Here is a 16,904-nt window from a genome sequence, read left to right as displayed (position 1 = left end):
TGTGCACTAATTTTACACTGCTTCATGATATATTCCTTGTATTAACTAAATTAAGGAACCTTTTGTGAAAACCCCTCAAACCGTACTTCTCTATAACTTGCTAGAGGTCAACTCGGGGCACAGTTTTATAGGATTCTGCATGTTTCGTTTATTGCTCTCTTGGTCATGTTGTGTTAGCAATTGCCTATTTCAAGAGACACGGTATGAGGAAAGAGCTGTGGTTGGGATGTTCATCTCTTCCAGAAAAATAGAAGTTATGTCGGTGAGGACACTAATCTGACGACAACCTAGATTAAATTATTCCATTAAGATTACACACAGTCACTGGGATGCCTCTAAGCAAATAGTAACCTCCAAACTACATTACTTCACATGAAATTGCCACCCAAAACCCTCAAGACAGAAAGGAACATTTATATATTCTGTCTCTCGTACAGTTGGTTAGACAGAACCTATTTTTGATGAAATTTGATAAAAGCCAATGATTGATGGGACCAGAACTTTTAATTGTGTGCACAGCTGCTCATAGCAACTCTGTCAGTCCCAATTAAATGCTATGGCACTCTGCATACCGCAGGGCAATATGTCTTTGGACTGACCAGACAAGCAGGAATGTTGGGATCTATTCCTGGAGGGTCATTTCGGGAGTCCATCCTTCAGATGAGACCTTAAACGAGGTCCCTGCGTGATAGGTGGGTGTTAACTATCCGAGGGCACCCTTTGAAAAGGGAAGGGAGTTTCTCTCTGTGTCCTAGCCAACAATCCTCAGATAAAATTGGTCATCCATTTCACAGCTGTTTGTGAGACACCGGTGTGGGTTTTACAGGATTTACTGTAAAGTGTAGTGACAGAGTGGTGAATGTAGCAACCAATGTGTACACATCTATGCCCAAACTTGCCCAACATTTTGCCCTGCTGGGAATCGAACCCTTGTGAGGTGAGTTACGCTGAACTACAGGACTTCACATGAACGAAAGACTCCAGTGACAGGGTTAGATGTTCACCTGAATTACAAAACTGATGGAAACCTAGAATAAATAACAATCAGAAAATGGAAGATAATCTAGAAATAAATAATTTGTAATAATATAGGATGTTATCGTAGAGATGGGAGTTACTAGAGGTAGAGCTTTCATGAGGCCAACTGCTATGGAAAATCAAACTACCATTTGTATGCAGGCTGTTTCTTGCAGCAAAGCTACATTCCATACACAAGTTGTCTATGGTCTGTGCTGGGTTGGAGCAGTGATCTATCTAAAGCATTTGAGCAGCTCAATCTATATTTATCTCCACAGCCTTCTGCTTTCTCTGAGCTGGATTCCAACTGAAGTTTCCAGAGGTAGAAATCTACCCTTAAAGGAAGCAAATTGCTGAAGATTTTTTTTTTGCCTGCAGCTTTGGGGAGGAGGGAAATTAATGCATTTTTAAAATATAATTCACAGCTCGTTCTGGTTTATGAGATTTACATCATCATCCTCACACTAACTGTGACCACCTCTAGTATGTGATCTTTGTTACCCACAGAAAATTGGAGGGTCAATTGGGGCAGATTAGGTGGGTGGGTCTGTAACCAGAGGATGCAGATTTAAAATGTTGTTAAAAGAACCAGAGGGGAGGTGAGGAGACATTTTTCACACAGCTAGTTGTTCGGATCTGGAATGCATTGTCTGAAAGGGTGGTGGAAGCCGATTTGATAACAACTTATCGAATAACTCGTGTCCATTTTAATAACAATTCCTGTAGCTCAGCGGTTAGTGCACTTGCTTTGCAAGCGAGAGACCTTGTTCAATTCTCAGCAGGGCAAAACCTTGGGCAAGTTTCCTTACTCCACATGCCTGAAAATAATCCCTCAACAAAAAACAATAATAATTTGGTCACTAAATCCACGACTGTTTGTGAGACACTGCTGTGCGCAATTGGCTGCTGCGTTTCCCCCACAAAATATAGTCAATTCACTTTATAGTATATTCTGTGAAGCACTTTGAGATGTTTAGAAGATGTGAAAAGCGCTATATCAAATGCAAGGATTATTATATCTCTTTCAATAGAGAGGTAAATAGATATTTGGGGAGGACAAATTTGAAGGGCTATGGGGAGAGCGCGGGCCAGTGGGATTCACATGCACAGCTCTTTCAAAAAACCGGCACAACACGATAGGCTGAATGGCTGTATAATTCTATGATTAGTTCAGATGAGCTGAGCACCAGGATCTCACTAGCACGCTTGCTTGCATTCACTGATGATATAATATTAATTCTTGCATTAGATATAGTGCCTTATCTCGTCTTTGAGATGTTTCAAAACCCTTCACAAGATATACTGTAAAGTGGTTTGACTTTATTTTATGGGTGAAACGTGGCAGCCAATATGCACACAGCAATATCCCACAAACAGTCATGGAGTGAGTGACCAACTTTATCTGGAGGATTTGTTGGCCAGGATACTAGGAGAAACTTCTCTTTTCGAATAGTGCCACGGGATCTTTAACCTGAACGGGTAGACAGAACCTTGATTTAGCATCTTATCTGAAGGACACCATCTCCGACAATGAAATGGGCCCTCAGCAAACATTCATAAAGTTGAAAAAGAGCAACAGAATAGTTTTTAGTGAAAACGATTAGGTTATTCAGGTATGGACATCAGATTGAAGCTTGATTAATAATGAATTTTGATCATAGAATTATACAGCACAGAAGGAGGCCATTTGGCCCACCGTGCCCAGGCCAGCTCTTTGAAAGAGCTATCCAAATCAATCCCACTTGCCCGCGCTCTCCCCATAGCCTTGCAAATTTGTCCTCCCCAAATATCTATCTGCTTCTCTCTTGAAAGTTGTTATCGAATCTGCCTCTACCACTCTTTCAGTCAGTGCATTCCACTGTATGAAAAAAAAATTCTCATCATCTCCCCTCTGGTTCTTTTGACAACTATCTTAAATTTGTGCTGTCTGGTTACCGACCCACCCGCCAGTGGAAACAGTTTTTCCCTGTTCACTCTATCAAATCCCCTCATAATTTTGAACACCTCTATTAAATCTCCCCTTAATCTTCTCTGCTCCAAGGAGAATAATCCTAACTTCTCTAGTGGTTTAAGGCTGCTAGTGGTGAGATAATGAAGGGTAGAATGGGGACATCTTAAGTTCTCAAATTTCCTATCAGTGCAGTTAAAGCTCACTTGGCCTCAACTCCACATCACCATCTTTGTTTGCCTACAAAATATACAATCACTGCATTTTACAGTAAAATTCTGCAATGTGGTTTGAGACATCCTCCTGAAGTGAAACATTAAGTCTAATATTTAATAAATAGTATCTCTCATATTGGGAGGACATCTCAAAACATTTCGCAGGATAAACTAAATTGGAGTGATTGTATTTTGTAGGTGAAATGCTGCAGCTAATTTGCACACAGCAGTGTCCGCACAAAGAGCCATGAATTTTATTTGAGGGATTGTTGGCCAGGATGCTGAGAAACTCCCTCTTTTTGAAAACTGCTATGGAATCTTTAATGTCCATTTGAACAGGTGAAATAGACCTCATTTTAACGTCTCACTTGGAGGATGGTACCTCCACCAATGTAAAGTCTTGCACGATGTGTTCAAATAGTGTTTAGTGTGTGTCGGGGGGGAAGAGAGGAAGGGGATCAATAAGGAATTTGACTTATTGCAATGTTGCCCCTTCTTTTACCATTCACTTGTAGCAGTGACCAACAAACCCTGGGCAGATGCATGGTAAAAGGCCCATTACTGTCAGAGGAGGATCCTGTCCAAAAGTGATCGATGGGCATACTTACTGCTGCTAACCCATTGGCTTCACTCACAGTGCAATCTAGGCTAATGTGTCCTTGGGGGCAAAATATTTCCTGGCAATTTTTCAGGATAATCTTGACTTTCGGATGGAATGGCGAAGAAAATTGACTGCTGCTGTTTTTGAAATACAACTATGAGCAAAACCAGCAGATGTCTAAGCCTCGTACCCCCAACTCTTACCAGATGTGCTTCCAATAGTCAAGCTGTAATGTACCTGGACAATGTCTTATGATGCGCTCACTGTCCTGAAATCGCAGTTTGTGTTAGTTATTCAGTTGAGGACTGATTAGTGAATCAGTTTGGCTATTGTCCTTTACCATCTGGGATCCGGACTAAAATAAATTCCTTTTCTCCCTTTGTTGATTATATGGGGGAACCATAGGGTGGGGGTTCTAAAAGAATGGGATTGGAGCCGAAGGGCCTTCTTTATTCCAAACCAATCTTGTGATGTGAGTCAACAGGGAAACAGATTTGGCCAGTCTCAAGCCAGTATAGAGTGAGCAAGAAATAAACACAAGAGAGCTGGGAAAACTCAGCAGGTCACGCAGCATCTATGGAGAAAGGAAAGTGAGTCAAAATGTTTTGAGTCCATGACTCTTCATCAGAACTGGGGCATGTTGGGAGGGAGAGGTTTTTAAGGACAAGTTGAGAGAGGGAGGCAGGACAAAGGAAGACAAATAAGACAAAGGAGAGAATGTATTACAATCATCACCCCAGACACTCTTTATCACTACAGTTCACAGTAAAATCCTGTGAGATGTTCGTCAACATGATAAAGTGCTATATAAAATGCAAGGATTACTATTATTATTCGTTTAGCTTTCTTGGGAAAGGTTCAAAAATCACAGTGCAGAGTCCCACATTAAGATGGTAAAGCTGTGTGGAACTTTACCACAACAATCAGGTGAGGATGCTGGGAGAACAGCGTCTCTGTATCAGCTTGTATTTTTCAAGTGTGAGCTTTCTCCCTTCGCTGTTGTTTTGTGGAAACCCATCTGTTGTAAGCTAAGTGTTTTATTGCCGCTTTGATGGTAATCTTTTAATATTGAATGAACTCTTTAGAAGAGAATTAACAATATGTATTTTCAGGTAGCTTTTAAGCTTAAGTCTCATTATTCAAGCTAATGCCCTTTAGGAAAAAGCTTCTATTCAAAGATGAAAATTTTCCAGCAAAGATTACATTAGTGCAAAGGGTAATATGTGAGTTTTACAAATCATGGGTAGAGAGGGGTATTATTGGTGTTTTTACTTATGTAATTAAGGGGCACCCTCTGTAAACATGGTTTACATAATAGATTGTGATTTTCTTTTTCTCTTTACCAATTTTCTCTCCATCCCTCCAAGCCATATGCATTGGAGACCTAAGGTCACCTGGCAGTCTTATAGCTATTGGAGTATCAGCCTAGACTATATGAGTTCAAGGTGATCCAAAGGAGAATGCTTATATTTATATATCTATAACATATATCCTTAACTGTCGATTTACCAAGCAGCTCTGCCGAGTGCTCTGAATGTCAAGTTGTGGCTTGTGATTCAGAGCATTTGATGTACTGAACTGGAGAAATCCAGATCACTCCATCAGGAGGAAGCCATCCTTTTTCTGGTTTCCACCCATTCTTGATAAGGTGACACAGTTGGACTTGTGCTCTGTAGGTTTGTCGCACTAAGTAACCACAAAATACATGCGTACATGAGAGAGAAGGGAACAGAGGGGTTCGGCAGGAGGCATGGGAGGAGGACATTAGGATGGCTGGAGGCTTAACAACAACACGCATTCATATAAGGTCCTTCATGTGGGTTAGCGTCCAGAGCACTTGACAGTCGCGGAGTCTGATGGCGATCCAGGGGGAGAGGGAGGGGGAAGGGTAGTGTAAGCACGATCAAAAACTAAGGTCTTTAGGCGATGAGTAGTAAGGAAAGCTGGGGATCAAACCTGACGCCTAAGTTGTGCATGGGTTCAGTGAGTCTGAGGGAGAGCTGGGTGAGATTGAGGGGTTCAGACTCGTAGGAGATAAGACATTGACAGAATCTAAGATTATGGCTTCCGTCTTGCCGACATTTAGCTGCAGGAAATTTACACTCAACCAGGCCGTGATGTTCATCAAACAAGCTGACAGAACATCAGCGAACTGGGAATCACAGCTCAAGTGGAGAGTACAAACACCAGCTCAGACGAGTTGAGCCAAATGGCCTGTTTCGATGCTGCAGATTGCATGTAACTATTAAGCGCACCAAATTTAACAAAAAAAAACTGGTGCCATATTTCCTCAGCGCCAAAGGTTTATGACTCGGCTTATATCACTGTGTTAACTTGATCATCACAAGCTCTTAGGAGTCCAGGCCTGTTAGTTTGTGTGGTGTCTGGTGGGGCAACCCTTGAGACTGCACAGAATTATAACAGCCCTCGTAGTTATTTCTGAGCTCATGTATCAGAAAATTTCCCCAAATCTCTTGTCTTATCCTATAAGACTATTTTGTCTCAAAGCATTGAAAGTTTTGCATGGAATTTCGGCAAGTTGTTAAATTCTGTCTTCATTTGGAAGCTGTTTGATATGCTAGCCAAGAGAGCATGTGAGCATGTAACGTGTTGCCAGCAATGTTGAGTTAGGGTATGAGGAGAGAGATTCTCATGTGGTCTCCATTTAGTGGATTTTCAGCAGCTAAAATGAAAAACTTTCTGCAAGAACTTTGAAAATAATATTCATGTATAGCAGGTGTGCGGATGTGTTTCCTGCGCCCAAGACTCCATGCTGAGAGGTCTCTCCTTCTGGCCTCTGGTGCCTAATATTAATGATCAATAATATTAATAATCCTTGCATTTGATATAGGACCTTACCACATTATCACAAAGTGAATTGACTGTATTTTGTGGGTGTTTTTTTTTCATTCTCCATAACCAGACATGTATGAGCTTCTTTGTACCTCTGCTCTCTGTGAAAATGTACACATTTTTTACAGCGCAAGGCAATTTCAGGTATGTATGGTGTGTGCAGTCACACCCAGCAGCTTCCCAGCCAAACTCCCCGAGGTGAGCAAGCAGTCAGCAGCATGGGTCGTTCTAAGAAATTTCTTCTTCCACCTTGGAAAAATAATCATTTCACAACAAACTACGGGGCGTCAAAAAATAATCTTCCAAATCTAGCTATTCCCTTAGCTGTGTCCAATGCACAAATTTATTTATTTGTTTAACAGCAGAAAAATGCAAGTCTTAAACTCCTTTGTTCTTTCAGTGATTGAATTCCAGCAACTGCACACTCTTGACTATGTAAAAAGAACGTTCGATGCAGTGCTCTATATCACTGAATTGACTCAACACTGCATGGGATTTACTGTGAAGTGTAGTAACTATTTATAGATGAAGCGGCCACGAATTTGTACGCAGCAATGTTCCACAAGCAGCTGTGAGGTGAATGATTGATGAATCTGGGGGTTTGTGGGCCAGGAAAATAGTGCCATGGGGTCTTTAATGTCCCACTGAACAGACAGACGGGAGCTCAATTTAACAATCCACCCGATGGATGGCACCTCTGACATTGCTGCAGCTCCTCAGCAAGGTATTGGAGTGTCAGCCTAGACTATATTCTTTATAGGAAACACTCAGCAATACTTGACTGGCCCCCACATAGAATCATAGAATTATACGCACAGAAGGAGGCTATTCAGCCCATCTTGTCTGTGCTGGCTCTTTGAAAAGAGCTATTCAATCCCACTCCCCCGCTCTCTCCCCATAGCCCTGCAACCTTGCCCTTTCCAAATAATTACATACTTCTCTGTTAAACGTTGTTATCGAATCAGCTTCCACCACCCTTTCAGGCAGTGAGTATTTTAGCCACAGAAAGCTCCTATAACTAGCGAGTAGATGATTATAATAATAATAATCCTTACATTTGATATAGCGCTTTTCACGTCTTCTAGATGTCTCAAACCGCTTCACAGAATATACTGTAAAGTTAATTGACTGTATATTTTGTGGATGAAACGTGGCAGCCAATTGCGGACAGCAGTGTCCCATAAACAGTCGTGGATTGAGTGACCAAATCATTATTGTTTTTTTCTTGAGGGATTATTATCAGGTATGTATATACACACATCCTCTCCCAGTGTTTCTTCTGTACACACAGCCTCTTCCAGTGTCTCTCACTGTACACACACAGCCTCTCCCGATGACTCTCCTGTATACAATATTATGATTGACCAATTAATCCAGGGGGGAATTGTTTTAACAGGACAACTCAAGTCAAAACACGTCATTGAAACATCTCAAAGTGCTTCACAGGATTTACTATAAAAGTGTAGTGGCTGTGTATTTTGTAGCCAGTTTCTACACTGCAATGTCCAACAAATAGCCTTGAGGTGAATGACCAATTTTACCTGGGTGATTGCTGACCAGGATACTGGGAGAGAAACTTATCTAAAGGGTGGAGTGTCAGCCTGGACTGAGTTCAACATTCTGACGTGGGGGATTGAACCCACAACCTTCAGACTGGGAGACGAGAGGGTAAGCAACTGAGCCAGGCTGATATATACACACGCACATACAGACTGAGCCAGGCTGATACACACAGAGAGACTGAGCCAGGCTGACACACACACAGCGCGACTGATACACAGCGACTGAGCCTGGCTGATACATAAATTTGCTCCTTGAACACAGAGATGTTAGACTTGCCTGAATAATGGGAATCTGTCTCATTGTTTCAATAGCTTAGTACTCGGCAGTTGGGTCTCATATTCCTTCTCTACAATAAACTTGCAGCTCATTCTTTTGCTCACTGCGTTGTCCTAACCGCCGGCTCCTGCCCTGGGAGGATGTTCACCAGGCAGGCAGGGAGGGAGGGAGGGGAAGTTAGAATGGTGGAAATGGCCGCAAGCCGCATAAAATCACCTGCCGGGCCACCTGTTGGACCACACTGAGGTTGATCATAAAGTGTAAGTGAGAATGTGAACAATTTACAAAACCTATTGTGTAAATGCACTGCCAGTATTACTGCCTCACCCTTGCACAAGCTCATTAATCACCTGGCATTGGGTCATGTTAGTCATTGTATTGTGAGTTTGAACCTCCCATAAAGACACCAGTAAATTTATCTCATTCCCAAACTTGGGTCTTTTTCAGTGAACTTCTTCACTACTATTGTAAATGATTGGGATACTGCACTATATGTGATTACCAGACTGTGTATGTACATTGAAAATAAAACGTCATTGAGCTGAGCTGTTGACCGTTCTTCTGATGCTAGGATATTGCGAGTCCCTGGGATGTCCTCTGTGTCTGTACATGGTGTGCAGGAAGATGCCGGCGAGCATCGGAAACCAGAAATTACTGCACTGCCAGTATATTACAGGTCAAAATGCGTTGTATATGGACCCTGGTATAATAAAATAAGGTATAATAGTGTCTGACTGAGCTCAGCAGCTGGAATGGTTTACTAAGAAAGATTGGCTGAGACCAATGGTTAAGTGGATTTTTTTATCAACAGCAAAAAATTAAATTTCTTTTGCGCCTTTCACGTCGGGAATTCCCAAGGCACTGGGGTATAAGTCACGTTTAGTTTAGGCAATTATTTGCATTTTTTATTTTTCCCCTTGATTTTTTTTCAAAAAGTGCTTGCATCTTTAAGCAGAACATTATCTTGAATCGTGTTGTCAGTGGATGAAACGGTAGTTCAAAGAACACAACAACAAAGTTACATTTGTATAGCGTCTTTCACCTCAGGAGGACATCCCAAGGCGCTGAAGGGTCAGTGTTTCGGATCCAAGCTGGGGGTCGGGATTGGGTAGGATGGGGTGGGCGGGGGGAAGCAGGGTGATCGAAAGCATGGTCGAAGAAGAGGGTCTTGAGATGGGTCTTAAAGGAGGTAAGGGAGGGGTCGAGGCAGCGCGACAGTAGGATGGAGTTCTAGAGGGTGGGGGCAGATTGGCCAATACTGCAGTGGGCTAGGCAGGGGACGTGAAGCAAGCCGGAGCCCGCTGAGCGGAGGGAGAGGGCAGGAAGGTAGGGGGGGGTTAGGAGGTCGCAGAAGTAGTGGGAAGCAAAGCCATGGAGGGCTTTGAAGGTGAGGACCAGGATGTTGATGGGACAAACAGAGGATACAGTTCAATACAAACAGCATTTTATAACGGAAGGATCAGTTACAAAGAAGGAAGGAGTATTAAAAAGTTATGGATAGAGGAGGTGGGAATGGATGGGGTTTTACATTAGAAGATTTTTGAATCAGATGCAAGACTAAATATCCAACGATGCTCAGTTTACTACAACAACTTGCACCCTTCACTTTGGAGAGCAATACTCATGCCCAGGTTTTGGAAGCAGAAGCTTTGCTTTTTGGTAGATGTAGGAATCCTGGTAACAGCTGTTGTGAGAGGGTAAGCTGGCAGGTGTTGGCGGATACTGCAGTAAAATACTGAATGTGTGCCCAGTACAGTAATCCCTGTTATTGGGAGCTAGAATAAGGACTAGCTATGAAATTATATCTCAGTGCTGGAGAAGTGAAGGAATGTTTCTCTGGTGCCATTTCAGGTTTGCGAAAAATCCTTTTTCCTGCAATCTTCAGTCTCTTAATGCTGAGATAATTAAAGTTGCTAATCTTCGTGAAGCTCATCAGTCTCACAACATCAAATAAAATTACCCTTAACTCACAGAGCAGGACAGGATACAAGAAACTAGTTAAGATGTTCAATATTTGCTTTTGGTGACCCCTCAGTTCCCCAGCTTGAGCTCGGAGTCAGCTTTGTGAAACGCTTTGAGATGTCCTCCCAACGTAATGAGGCACTATATCAAACACAAAGCTTATTCCATTAACTATAACAACAACAACAAAATTACATTTATGTAGCGTTACATTTACCCATGTTTGGGTAAATCTAAGTAATGGGTTTCGCCCACAAAATACATAGTCTATCCACTTTACAATGTATTCTGTGAAGTGCTTTGAGGTGTCTCAACAACGTAATAAGGTGCTATATCAATGCAAGGATTATTATTATTAAATATTGATATTGTAATTGCAGGAGCAGTCTGTGTTACTAATTGCCTTTTATTTGTGTTGTTTTAAGCAGTACCTTACCAGCACAGTCCTTACAGTCCTGGAGGTGTGCCATCCGCCATCCACTGTTTCAAGTGTGGAGGTCAATGCAAAGGAGAGGTAGTGCGTGTGCACAGCAATTACTTCCATGTCAAATGCTTCACCTGCCAAGGTAAGAATCAATGCATTGTGCAAGAACTCTTATCTTTGTTGCATTTATTCTATACTTAAGAGAAGAGTCCTTCAGCGGAGATCTATTTCACAGCACACTCAGTGCATAGCTGATATTTTACGACACAGGCTTGTTATAAGGACTGCTTCAAAGAACAAAAACAACAATGGCTTGCATTTATATAGCACCCTTCATGCAGGGTAGCATCCCAGAGCACTTGACAGTAGCAGAGTCTGACCCCAAGCTGGAAGGGGGGGAGGTGACCATAAGAATGATCAAAAAGGAAGGCGGAATTTGAAAGTTGGGAAGAAGGAGTGAAGGACGGAGGGATTGAGGGAGAGAGTTCCAGAATTTTGGAGTGTAGTGGCTGAAGGCACGGCCACTGATGGCAGAGTGGAGGGGACGCGGGATGAATAGAAGGCCGGAGCCAGCCGAGGAGAGGCTGGATGGATGAGTGGGGGATAAGCAGGTTGGATAGATAGGGAGGTGCGAGGGCATGAAAGGTTTTGAAAATAAGTGAGAGGATCTTGAAATCGATCAGTTCAGTAATTGGGAGTCTGTGGAGCCTGGCAAGGACTGGAGTAACGGGGGTACCGAGTTTGTCCGGGTGAGTATCTGGGTGGCGAAGTTGTGAACTAGTTGCATTTTGTTTATGGTGGAGCTAGAGAGACCAGCGAGGAGGGCTTTGGAATAGTGCAGCCAGGAAGTAACAACGGCATGGATGAGGGTTTCAGCTCAGTCGGTTGTGAGGTATGGCGGAGGTGAACGATCTAGTGGAGGCGGAAAATAGCAGTCTTGGTCAGGGAGTGGATGTGGGATAGATAGGAAAGTTGGGGATTCAGAGAGTCTGAGGGACAGCTTGCGGAGGTTGAGGAATTCAGACCCGCAGGAGAAAAGACGTTGATGGGAGCCAAAAAGTATGGCTTCCGTTTTGGTGACATTCAGTTGCAGGAAATTTGCGCTCATCCAGGCCTTGATGTCCGTCAAACAAGCTGACAGGACATCAGCGGACTGGGAGTCGCAACTGGAGGAGGAGAAGTAGATTTGGGTGTCATCCGCATACATGTGGAACTTGACCTCATGTCTATGGATGACATCGCCAAGAGGGAGCGTGTAAATGAGGAAAAGAAGGGGACCAAGGATAGAGCCTTGGGGTATCCCGCAGGTGACCGGGTGGGGGTGGGAGGAGAAACCATTTGCTGAGATGTATTGTTGGTGATTAGTCAAGTAGAACCATGCGAGTGCAGTCCCACTAAGGTGGATGAGGAAGGGGAGGTGGTGGAGGAGGATGGTGTGATCGACTGTATCGAACGTGGCGGAGAGGTCGAGGAGAACGAGGAAGCCGAGGGAGCCCTGGTCAGAGAGGAAGAGAGGACGTCATTTGTTATTTTGATGAGCCCTGTCTCTGTACTGTGGGGAGGACGAAAACCGGACTGGAGGGGTTCAAGTAGGGAGTGGAGGGAGAGGTGTGAGCAAAGTGGATTTGCTCAGGGACAGAGCCTGAGGAGAGGGACTGATTGATTGTGCCATCCAGCAGTGGGCAGAGAAGGGGGAGTTGGGTGACCAGTGACGTGGTGGGGGGGAAGAGGAGGGAGCCAGGTAGATGGTTTTGAACATACGATTATTGCTCATCATTTGGTTTATTCACAAAACCAAGAAACTTACAAGTTCTTGTTGGAAATGATGTGCCTGAAATTCTATCTAGTCTCAGGTTGGAAGACCAATATTTGAAATCCTGCATCACTGTGGAAAATGTGAATTCAGTGTAACTTTGAAGCAAGGTTTCCTTTGTTATTGAAAAGCAATAAAAGTGACCGGCAAACATTTTTGGGAGGATGGTGAGGGGCAGAGCCAGAAGTACCATATGCCTTTTCTTCCTGTTGACATTTTAATGCAAGCAACAGCACTGTAGGGGAATGGAAGCCATGCTGCATTGATATGCTGTGTGTCATCCCTTCAGGTGTTTGTAAATGAGAAACCAGTTGAAATTTATAAGGAATGTGCTTGTTTAATATGTAGCAAACTAGAGGCTTTATTCGGATTAAAGAGGGAGGGATCCAGCAGTTTTTATTCATGAAGGAACACCCATGAAAATTCCCCATGGGTAGCTAATAAAATACCAATACAAACAGATTGAGTGGAGATGATTGGGTTGAAATTCCACTGGGCATTAGCCCTAGAGTTTTGGCGTTGTTGAGCATTAATGGGATTGCCCGCATGATAATCACACATCACCAAAGGCGCTACACATAAGGTTGACAGGAATTTCAGCCCAGATATAAGGTCAACAGTATTCATTTGGGTGAAATTTCCCTGTGTAGAAGGCATGTATATGCAGAACTTTCAGTCTGGTCTGGTTACTTTTAAGCATAGTGATGGGCATGGTCAAGGGTGTTCTAAACGTTTCTGCTTATGTGAGACACCAGGCGCATAGAACAAAAAAAAATCACTCCAGGAAACCAGTTTTATAAAGCAACATTTAAAGCTCCACTTCCTTTCATTCAATCAAATTCAATGCATTATTCAAGAGGTGTACATAGAGTCACTGCACAGAACGAATTTATTCAGCATGTAACTGAAGTCCTGTAGCTCAGTGGTTAGAGCCCTCGCTTTGCAAGTGAGAGACCTGAGTACAATTCCAGGCAGAGGGCGAAACCTTGGGCAAGTTTCCTTACTCCACACACCTAATAATCCTCCAAAAATACAAAACAATAATAAATTGGTCATTTTCAATCCATGACTGTTTGTGCTGTGTGCAATTGGCTGCCGCGTTCGCCCAAAAATATACAGTCAATTCATTTTACAGTATATTCTGTGAAGCGCTTTGGGACGTCTCAACGATGTGATAAGGCTCTATACCAAATTCAAGCATTATTATTATTACTAGGTTATGGACACAATTCCTGCTGTCTCTCCAAATGTAAAGTAAAGCCCACGCTGCGCTAGTAGATCGGTGACTCGGGCTGGATTCCTCATTGATTTCTGTATTTACTGTAAGTAAATAGCAGATCATTTTTGCTACCTTTAAAGGGACATTGGCTTCAATCCAACATACCAAAGATTACAGACAGACACTCAAACACTAAAAAAATTACCAACAGTATTTACCATCAGTAAACTCTACTTTTACTTTTGAAAGTAAATACTCCGCCACTGTCTCACACTGTAGGCCGCCAAAACCCTCATACACGCATTCATAACATCCAGGCTTGACTATGCAAACCCCTTGCTTGTAGGCCTCCCTGTCTCCTCTCTCCACAGGCTGCAGATCATCCAGAACTCTGCAGCCCGTGTCTTCTCCCGCACCAGGATCCTTGACCTTATCACCCCATCCTCGCCCAACTCCTCTGGCTTCCCATCACACAGAGGGTACAGTTCAAGATCCTGGTCCTCACCTTCAAAGCCCTCCATGGCCTCACTCAACTGTGACCCCCTAACCCCCTACCATCCTGCTCAGTTCCTCCGCTCAACGGGCTCTGGCCTGTTTCACGTCCTCCGCCTCGCCCACCCCACCATTGGCAGGTGGGTCTTCTGCCACTCTGCCCCCAATGTCTAGAACTCTATCCTGCAGTCCCTCTGCCTCATCCCCTCCTTTGCCTTCTTCAAGACCCATCTCAAGACCCTCCTCTTTGACTGTGCTTTCGATCACCCTGCTTCCCCCTGTGCCCTCCACCCTCCCCAATCCTGACCCCCAGCTCAGGTCCGTAGCTCTGTCTGTCCAGCGCCTTGTGACATCCTCCCAGTGTGAAAGGCGCTATAGAAATGTAATTTTGTTGTAGTATTGTGTATATTAGTACTTAGTATATGTAAGTATATGTAATGTATTTCTATGCTGCCTTCGTTCAGCTGGCACGTCCTACATCCCCTCTGCTCCACCATTGATGCTGGTGTACTTGAAGGTATAAAATACTTTCAAGGTCCCTAAGGAATTCTGTGAACATCTACCATGATATTGTTGTTGTAAAGCTATTTCAGACGTTTCATTTGAATGCAACAGTCATTAAATTTTTCTGTGTCATTTCAATACTCAAAGTAAGGTCGTAGGCAGCAAAAGTAGTATTTTTAGTACACTTGATATTGGAGATGCATTTCATTCCTCTATTCTATTTCTATAGATCTCATGAACTTTACCAAGAAGTGGTACATCAGGAAATTATAATAATAATCCTTGCATTTGACACAGTGCCTAATCACTTTGGGAGGACATCTCAAGGCACATAACAGGATTTTACTGTAGTAATAGGATTTTAGCGTAGTGACTGTATCAAACGCGGCAGCCAATTTGCACACAGCAATATTTTACAAATGGTCAGGAAGTGAATGACCAATTTCATGTGGGGCAGATTAAATTGTATATGGTGGGATGAACACTGACAGATTTTGAAAGCGTATCATGAATTGTACAGAGGAAATGGATAGCAGCTTGTGTCATGTGATTCTTAAGTCGAGTGCACTCGCTGGGCTCTTGTCACAACGGGAAGCTGAGCATTTGTGTTAAGACCTACAATGTGGTGCAGCACACTGAAGCACTAATGTAAAGCAATGAAGTGTTCTACTTTGCTGAGTATCTGTTCTCAGCCCATGCACTCTCCCTCCATCGTGCCCACACGTTGGAGATCTCTGCTTTTCTGTAGCCCTACATGATTTGATCTGGCCCGTTGTGTGGATTGAATTGTACTAAACTTAATGTTGACAACACAGGGGTCAGGAAATAATTGGTCCCCCACTCCAGTAGAAATAGCAAATTTTCATTTTAAATTTAAAGAATGATTTGTCAAACAGATTGTTAAAATCAATTTCCTACCATTATTATAGATTGTGACTTCTGCTCCTCATCGCCTGCCGCACCTTCATCACCTGTCCAACCTTCCTCAGCATTCTATTGCACTGACTAACCCTCCTCACAGCTGTGCTCACATTGCCTGACACCCATCAGTTGGCCCCATCTTACACAACTCAGATTTTGCTTTAGGTTTACCACAAATCGTTCATGCAAACGTGAAATCTTGTAAACAAATCTCCAGGCACCAAGCTCTATTTTTTTTTGGTTAGTCGGCACACGTGGAAACCCATCACCTTGCTTAAGAATATCCAGACCAAACTGAGAATTTCATGCATCCCACCTACACTGAGGCAAAGCAACTTACAGTTCAAAACCAAGGAAGGTGAAAAGTTCAGGGATTTCCCGAATGAAATAATCATTTGTCATGTCAGTGTTGACATCATCATGTTTTGCTAGGACTTATCTTTTCAATGGCAAAATGTTGTTGTTACTGGACGAGGTTTCAGTACTGAAATGGTAGGGATGAAATTTGTGCTGTTTACAGATTGTGTCTTGTGATAATTATCACAAGAAATGCATTAGGAAACATTGCAAACTTTAGCCTAAAGCTTCTACTAGAATGATAATAAATTGTTTAATAATGTCGAAATGATCCCAGGAAAACGCCTGACCTTTACTAGGTATAGATTGAGGCATTCAGCCTTCTGAACCAGTCTAGCTAATCATTGATCCACTCACCCTGACACAACTGTACCAAGCAGGAAATTGAACCTGCTATATACAGACTTTTTAACAAGTTAAAGATCTCGCTCAGGGCTACGCTTTGCCATTGCCCTATAAATACTGACTGTAGCTGACAGGATGGTGTCACAACAAATGGTTAGTGTGGGTTGTCAGTAACTACTGCCCTAACCTCATAAACTCCCTTCATCTACCATTGGCCCCCTCTCTAACTGTCCTTAAATCTAGTCTAAAAACTGACCTCTTCAACTGCTTACTGTCACCAACTCTACCCACCCCCTCCTCCCGAAAGGGTGTATTGTTCCATTACCCTTTATATTTTCTTTGATTCATTTCCCACACTGCAGCTTGGCTAATGTTGCACCACACTGGTAACGCA

General features: G+C 43.0%; 1 protein-coding gene across 6 annotated transcripts in view; it reads left to right on the top strand.

Moving 5' to 3' along the window:
- The window catches only part of ablim3 (actin binding LIM protein family, member 3), a 114,034-nt gene that overhangs the window by 17,704 nt on the left and 79,426 nt on the right, over window positions 1–16,904 (top strand). For all 6 annotated transcript variants that reach the window (XM_007908017.2, XM_007908019.2, XM_007908016.2 and 3 more), the window contains exon 2: window positions 10,864–11,001. In XM_007908017.2, coding sequence (XP_007906208.1) covers window positions 10,864–11,001 — 138 coding nt within the window. The remainder of the gene's footprint in view (window positions 1–10,863; window positions 11,002–16,904) is intronic.

This window comes from Callorhinchus milii, unplaced genomic scaffold (genome assembly GCF_018977255.1).
Source record: "Callorhinchus milii isolate IMCB2004 unplaced genomic scaffold, IMCB_Cmil_1.0 Scaffold13, whole genome shotgun sequence".
In the NCBI taxonomy this organism is placed as follows: domain Eukaryota; kingdom Metazoa; phylum Chordata; class Chondrichthyes; order Chimaeriformes; family Callorhinchidae; genus Callorhinchus; species Callorhinchus milii.
This window is presented reverse-complemented; position numbering and strand designations above follow the sequence as displayed.